This window comes from Mastacembelus armatus, chromosome 14 (assembly GCF_900324485.2).
Source record: "Mastacembelus armatus chromosome 14, fMasArm1.2, whole genome shotgun sequence".
NCBI classification, from domain to species: Eukaryota; Metazoa; Chordata; class Actinopteri; order Synbranchiformes; family Mastacembelidae; genus Mastacembelus; species Mastacembelus armatus.
The window spans coordinates 9,028,090-9,036,256 of NC_046646.1; the positions used below are offsets into that span (position 1 = coordinate 9,028,090).

The window sequence follows — 8,167 nt, forward strand, 5'->3', positions numbered from 1 at the left end:
TGAGTAGGAACTATAATATATCTATACCCACTTATTCCCATTTTAGGATCACTGGGATTTGTTAGATCCCAACTCTCTTCTGGCAAAAGCCAGGGCTACCCCCTGGACAGGAAAATAAATCCATCCAGCTGTCAGTAAAATGAGAAATACTGCTTGCATTTAGTCCTTGAAACCTGTTATCAGTAACGCTGCATCTGAAGTATGGCTTGGACTAATGATAATGGATTGATTTCTGTATGCTGGTACCAGTTCAGTGGAAAACAAAAGGACCTTGTATCCTCTTGTAAGCTCCAACTGGTACTGGATCACATGGCCTGTATTTAGTGAGGGGGAAACTGTTTCCCTCGCTGGGAGACCAGACACATAATGTCCTTTCTTTCCTGAATTTCAGTTTAAACAAGTGACAATTAGCTATTTCTGTTGAGGCCCAGAATTTTCACATGAATATTTTAACAGTCATTAACAAGTTTGGTGTCTGTAGAATCCAATGCATATGCTTATGATGAAACAATATAGCAAACATGTTTAATTTGGAAGTTTAGCAAACCTCAAATTCAGACACAGACCTTCACAGGAACATCGTCACACATTTGCTGGCTGAATCAGAGAGCAAGACAAAGAGAGAGAAAGTGATGAGGTGATCATGAGATTTGCTGAGCCTAGTGCTGCAGTACAACTCTCAGCAATCAACTGACGGCCGTGGGATTGTCTTTAATGAAGCTGTCCACCAAAACCTCCACCTAGTCTGTTATATATAGAAGTTACAAAATGAGCAAGAAGGTTGACATCTGGGCACACTTCCACTATATGAACAAATACACTATGCTGAGGTAGCTATTACTAACACATGGGGCTTTCCATCACTCAAGGGAACGTGTGGGGCTATAAGTAATCATCTGCATTTATTCTGTTCTCACTTCCTCTTACACATATTTAGCCCCACAATACTTTTCTCCTCGATCTTAGAAGGAGAATTAACACTGTATGAGATATATTGGTTTATTCTGTATTAGTAAAAGCACTGGAAAAATTTAGAAACTTTTTCTCTTCAAAATGCATATAGAACTACATCAATCTCCAATTTGGAGTGATTTTGTGTGCAGCCTTTCTGTTTGCTGATGCGTGAAGAAAGATGCTTAATTTTGAATGGCAGTGTGGTGTAAACAGATAAATTTATAACAGCATCGCTATTATGTCCACTTTTATACCGCAGGGAAACCTGGTGTTTTTGTCATCAGTCGTTTTTCTCGGTTTGGCGAGACTTTCTAAAGTGATATTTGGTGTCATTACCTGTCCCTCTTGATTGAGCAGCAGGAACACATTGTTGATGGCATCTGCAGGGATAAGATAACTTGCTGAATCAAACATTTTCACTCTAAACGTACGAGTTACAGGTGCAGGCACACTGCGAAAATGATCACAGATGGGAAACATCATAGAGGAAGCTAGAAGAGGAACTTCATGAAATCAATATGTGTGGGCAATGCAAATTAATACAAACTGTGTATAAACCCCATGGCATCTCAAATATATATGAGAAGTGGGAGGTTTTTTTAAAATATATTTACAAATTGCATTCTACACATGCATTTATTGACAGTGTGTTAAAAGTGTGAAAAGGCCTTTTGTACTTGACGTTAAATAAGAACTATAATTAAGTCATGTGCTTTTGTGGCTTGGACTAAAATACATAGATGACACTGAAGACATGTTGAATGTGTACAAGTTCATAGCAGTAATATCACTTAGACTGAAATATCTCTGTGGGCTCCAACATGAAGACAGACTGTCATTGTAACCTATGATAATTAATAATAGCTCATCAACATCACAGAGACCTGTGACAGGTCTTAGAAGACAAAGCACATTAAAAAAGTAGTCAATTTACAGCTTTACCCCTTGTGTTAACGCTGTTTCTAATGTTGCTGGTATGTAGATTGCAGAGTGTGTTGAAGGTATTTCAGAATTCGGTAGTTTTGTAGTTAGTTTTAGTTTTTACAGTTGATGCTGATGGCTGCAGTGTATACCCATATTGAATGTGAAGGCCGAATTGCACTGATTCAAAACTCACTGAACTGAAGTGAAACATGATTTCAAATGAAATAAAATCAGTCATGATCAGCAGTAGGCATTTACCAAGCATTCAACTATTTATGTTCTGCTAGTACACAGATGTCTGCATGACAAACTGCAGGACGGAGCACCAAAACCACTTCCTTTTCTTCTTATAGTCCAAATAGAGAAGTAAGAGAACACCTTGAAATACTGGCATTCTCTCTCAGTTCATTTACACATCGGTAATTGCGTTCAACTACTCTATTAGCACGGCACTTCGTATCTATTCTTTTTGGAACTACATCCAGACCATCAACAATGTAAGTGACTCTTTAATTCATTTTATTATTAATACAATAAAATGACAACTGTGCCAAAGAATAATAGCGTGAACTCCATTTTTAGGACACACCCGGTAAGGACTCCAAGAAGAAGGAATGGGTGCTAACATCTGTATTTACACTTAGTTGTCACTTTATTGGGTAGACCTGAATTGTTGTAGTAGACAGCATTAGTTTTTGCTTGGTGTGCCTAATAAACTGCCATCTTAGTGCATATCTATTGTTGAATGGTTCTAAGTCCTGATGATTTTAAAACAATTTTCTATTTTAAAAACATGCTTAATTAACAAACCTGTCAAGTTTATATACTTGATATATATATCAAGTATATCAAGTATATAAACCAACCAGCTGCCTAAAAGGCCAACTTCAACAGAAATGTACTATGATTTCTAACGTCATTTAAAACACCAATATGATCCTTGAGGATCATATTTGAATTTATTGGCTAGAAGGCCTATAATGTTTTGCTCAAAAAAACCTCAAAAATTGAAATTATTTTAGTGTTGTCTCAAGTTCAAATTGAAATTTTGGTAGTTTAGATATATATATATCAAGTATATCACATCAGTTTATTCCAGTTTAAAGGACATATAATGTAAAGGGCATAGTAAACTGATGTGATATACTTCAGTTTATTCCAGTAAACTGATGTGATATACTTGATAAATATATCAAGTATATCACATCAGTTTATTCCAGTTTAAAGGACATATAATTATGAATTTGATTCATATAAATGTATAAAGGAATTGCTTACATACTGTTGTTTTGCAGACATTTAAATTGTAGCTGCTGGTTTCTGAACATAGATGTAATTTTAAAAAAGGAATAATTGTTATTCTTCTTTTCAGATACCAATATGAATGGCTTACTAGTGTTACTGTTCTGCAAAGAAGTCCTATGTGCAGTGGCGACTGAAGGTCCAATTTCATCATCTTCTGGAAATATCTTTGCTCTGCAGGCCCCTCAGTCAACAACTAATGTCTCAGCTTCCATCAGTGGTGTGATGAGCACTCAGTCACCTACAACAGTCTCCAGTAGTCATGCTGATGGTGCACCAGCCATCACCACCACCAAGGCCATGTCTCATGTCATGTTTTACAGAAAGGAATGTCTCCCATTGCTGATGATGACCGGCGGCCTGATCATCTCCTGTTTTATTTTGCTGTTTCTTACGTTGTTCTTCGCATGTAAGGTGTACCAGCTGAACAGGCGCTGCAAGATGGCAAGCGGCACCATTGACCAGATCAGCAACTCTGAATACCTGCTGGGAGTTGCCAAGAAGAACAAAAGCCAATCTGAGACAGAAGCCATGTTAATGGATGACTTCAGTCAAACACAGGAAGGTGTGGGGAATGGTCCCACATTGGAAGAAGGAGAAAATGAAAATGAGGATGGACAAATGGGAGAAGAGAACAAGAAAGAGGTGGGGGACACTGTCAAAAGTGAAGAAGATTCACCAGGTGAGAATGGGGCGAAGATGCCTGTAACTGCTGAGGCACATTCATCCTCCTCAAAGCCCCAAGAGGACGCCATCGCTCCCCATGAAGCTGCAGTTGCCTGTCCCTCTGAGGGCACAGGGTGACCAAAAGATGTGGCGTAGAGTCGTGTGCCAAAGACTTCCAAATTCACTTCCTTATAGCTTTATAACTCCTTTACCATAAAGAAATAACTTTTTTTGATAGCTTTTGCATTACAGTAAACATCTAAACAACTGTATGACCTTCAAAACTTGTCAACTTGAGCACTGAGCATTCTAGCTAAAACCTGGTTGATGCTGTATTTCTGTCCTATTTGTGTTTTTTGAATAATAAAACATATTCATATTATAGTAGACTCTGCTACAGGTCAGTTTGTTTCTTATACATGATACAATTAGTGCACTGATTTTAAACATGTCTGACATATAATGTATCAAACTGCCAGAGATATACAACAAATTTGAACCAGCTACTTCCACTAGCACTTTCCCTTCAGTTCTGGCTGTGTAATGTGTGTATTAGTGTGTGAGAGAGACAGACAGGGAGATCTGCTTGATTAGTAAACAGAGAATGTGCCTCTTCTGGGCAGCGCCACTCAACTCAGAAAGCATGTTCTCTTCCTTTCACCTTGGCCAGACCTGACGAAACCATTCATTAAAAAAAAAAAAACAACATTATAGGGTCATTTCCGCCTGTTTTGTGCAGGTATTTTGTTTATCTACTCAGTTGTGACGTCATGATGAATATACGCCTTTCATTAAAAAGTCTGAATACTTTTGTCCTCCACAATACAGCCTCTGCTGAGCGAGCCCTGAATCTAAAACTTCAACCTGGATTCAAAGCAAATGGATGGAAAAACCTTGAACTGGGGTAACTCTGAGTGATGTGCAACTTTAGAGATAGTAATCGTGACACACATCTCAGGCACCACGATTTTTTTTTTTTTTTTCGTATTAAAAGTGAAAAAGGTAAAACTAGGATATGACAGATTTGGATGATTTTTCTTCCCGCTGCTACAGTATGTGGTAACAGCTCGAACTGACAGCCTGGCATGTTGTATGGTGACTGACAGTGGCAGTGAGGATATGAGTTTGAGGCTTGTTGAAAGTGACACTGTACTTTCAAACTCAGTGCAGGTAGCTAATGGAAATAATGTCAGGCAAGAGAGGAATGTACAGAGCAAGATGGTGTGTACTGCAAAAGAGGTAGATACTGTACGCTGGCAAGTTTATGTGACAACTGAACAGAGACAGGCGTGACATGAATACAAATGAACCATGACTCTTAGCTGCTGTGGTTGCATGAATCAGGTCTCTAAAGTTAGACCATGATTAATGTTCGTATCAATGTTGGTGTGTTGCTTAAAACTGAAGGTAAATCTGCGTGGTAGAGTACAGCAATGCAGTGCAGAATGGAGCGTTGCCAGTATTGGTGATGACAGGTGGGAAGCTGCAGTGAGGGAAATTCCTCTGCAATAAATCTCAAAGCTTTTTGTGGAAGCCTCTAAATTTGGACACGGAAAATAACAACCCATTACAGCACACTATTCATTTGCAAGAGATCTTAAAGCAGGATACTATTGATTTGAGTGATAGATGTTAACAGCCTACTTTATTTTGAATGGAAACAGGACAGTCAGTTAATCTAACCATAACAACTGCTATCACTTTAAATGACAACACAAATGCTGAATGTTGGCTGATAAGTGACTGAGGAGTTTCCTTTATGGCGCTCTCACATGCAGGGATCCCTCCATTATGTGCTCCATTTCTCCTTACACCCCTCCAAATACATCCCCGCACCAACACCCCACCCCTCCCCTCTCATTTCCACTGCACAGTGTCCAGAGCCTGCAGTACCTGATCGCACTAACTCAGAAGATCCATACAAGAGGCAATAGAAATTTCTTGGCGGACAATAAGGACCAAACTGCGAGGCAGTGAAGGGAACCTCAAAAACCTCTACTGGACAAGTGGGCAAGGGTCAGATTTTATGAGGGTGATTCAGACATAGAAAAAAAAAGTTCCCTTTCAGCAGAACAGCAGCTGGTCCTGAACTGGAAAGCAGGCGAGGAAAGGAAAGACAGGCTGGACAGCAAAAAAGGAGCAGAGAAAAGTGACTGGAATGATAAGATGAAAAGGTGAGTTATGAACAAATTTAAAGACTCTTTTTACACACATATTGTGCCACACCCTTGCTCAACATATGCTGCAGTTTCAGCAGTGTAGCAGTGGCTGTGTTTTTGCCTGCCTTTTGAACCAGCTGATGCATGATTTCTCTGTGGAGTCATTAATAAAACCCATCTATTGAGCTAGTTCTCCTCCTTTGAGAGCATGGGACTGACTGCGCTGGCAGGAACACGCAAACTGATGCCAAGGAAAATAACTACATGGATTTCTCATCCTTTGTGATGAATGATATTCTTGAATAGACTAGAAACACGCTCTTGCAGATCAAGTCAAATGTTTATCTTTTATAGAAAAAGACACATTTTAATGATACATATACAGAATGTTGCTACAGCATCCCATAAACTGGGGAGTCTGACAGTTAATGTGTGCAGCTGCAGTATGTGTGTGTGTGCGTAAGAGATATATGCTTTATTGTGTGTGTATGTGGCAGAAATACAGAGAGGGATCCTTGCAGAGGGTGGAGCTACAATGAAATGATATAGGAAGCCAGTTTTATTCAGCAGAGCTCTCTGCAGTTATTATGCTTCCTCTAAAACTGTTCTGAGTCTTGTATTTGATATCCAGGCACACTGCAGGGATTACTTCTGCTTTCACAGTATGCCTCCTGGAGGTCGACAATGCTGTGTAGGGCTAATAACACTAATATTCTTTTCCTTTAGCAGGCATGTGCTCTTGAAGCGTTCCCCTAATGAGGCCATTCTGGGACTCCTGCTTGTGCTGTTGCTGGGGTTGCAGGTCCAAGCCATGTGCCCCAACATGTGCTCCTGCAGCCACAGCCACAGGGAGGTAGACTGCTCCTGGAGGGGTCTGAGACATTTGCCTGCTGGCCTGCAGCACAACGTGCACTCCCTCAACTTGTCCCACAACCGACTTCACAATCTGGACGACCAGCTCACAGCATACACCCATCTTCGCATCCTTGATTTGTCTCACAACCGGCTGAGCCACTTACCCACTGGCTTGCCTCGCTCACTCTGGCAACTCTATGCCACCTCAAACCGCATCCAGTTGCTGGACAAGAACGATACAGTCTACCAGTGGAATCTGCAAATTCTTGACCTCTCTGACAACAAACTGAGGCGGGCCATCTTCATCAACAATACGCTGACCAATCTGTGCACACTCAACCTAAGCCACAACCAATTCTGGACTTTGCCCACCAACATGCCTCTACACCTGGAGGCTATTGATCTGTCCCACAACTTCCTTGTGACGGTTCTGTCAGGTTCGCTGGACCGTCTTCCTAGACTAACTCACTTCTATCTGCATTCTAACCGCTTTTCTACAATGCCCTTTGGAGTGTTTGACAAGTTGGCATCACTCAGACTCATCACCCTGGGTGACAACCCATGGGCCTGTCACCTTTATGCTGACATAACCTACTTACTGTCCTGGACTCAGAGCACCCCTGCCCGTGTCCTAGGCTGCCCCTGCCACACCCACCCTGTCTGTGGAGGCATACGCCCCGGCAGGACAGGAGGGTGGCACTTTGCCTCCTACAACCTGCCTCCTCTGGCATCCAGTGCCCAGGATGTGAGCTCCATGACCCCTGATGCTAGTATCGCTGGGTGGTGGTACATGACTGTTTCTACTCAGCTAAGCACCCAACACACTCCCAGAGAGACCCACCCACAGCACCACCCCTTCACAGACACACCTATCAGCATCTCCACCCTACCACCCAGAGGCACAGGAATGCACATAACAATTAATCACCATTCTGCAAGTGCTAGCCCAGCAGAGGTCGACCACATGCTCCACACTGATACCCATCTTATTTCTGTCACCGATTCACTCCACAGCACAGACACATTACCAACCAGGGCTGACATGAGACCAGGCACAGATTTCCTCTTTACAACAGAAAGCAGCTCTGTCCAAACAAAGAAAACAACCACACTTCGCACCAGGAGTGTGAGGAGGAAGTTCCAGATTAGTAGCATCAGCAACAGCAGTCCGGCTCTTACCACCTGCTCCCTGCTCCTTTTCCTAAACAACCCGGGGCTTCTGTCTCTCATTCTGAAACACGTTCTTTGAAAGACTAATGAAGAACACTGACAGCTCAGCGATAAATCTGCTTTGCAATTTACAGCAC

General features: G+C 41.6%; 2 protein-coding genes across 3 annotated transcripts; both read left to right on the forward strand.

Annotated features, from left to right (window-relative positions):
* The first annotated feature begins 2,220 nt into the window (after positions 1-2,220).
* On the forward strand, positions 2,221-4,230 carry LOC113143172 (uncharacterized). Its single transcript, XM_026328652.1, has 2 exons — positions 2,221-2,375; positions 3,251-4,230. The coding sequence occupies exon 2, from the start codon at positions 3,259-3,261 to the stop codon at positions 3,982-3,984; it is 726 nt and encodes a 241-aa protein (XP_026184437.1). The 5' UTR covers positions 2,221-2,375; positions 3,251-3,258; the 3' UTR covers positions 3,985-4,230.
* A 1,530-nt stretch (positions 4,231-5,760) lies between these two features.
* On the forward strand, positions 5,761-8,167 carry LOC113143338 (oligodendrocyte-myelin glycoprotein-like). Of its 2 annotated transcripts, none has more exons than XM_026328910.1 (2): positions 5,761-6,020; positions 6,732-8,167. In XM_026328910.1, the coding sequence occupies exons 1-2, from the start codon at positions 6,013-6,015 to the stop codon at positions 8,107-8,109; spliced, it is 1,386 nt and encodes a 461-aa protein (XP_026184695.1). In that variant the 5' UTR covers positions 5,761-6,012; the 3' UTR covers positions 8,110-8,167. The 2 variants fall into 2 exon arrangements, with proteins under 2 accessions (XP_026184695.1, XP_026184696.1); XM_026328911.1 differs by having other exon boundaries at positions 6,735-8,167.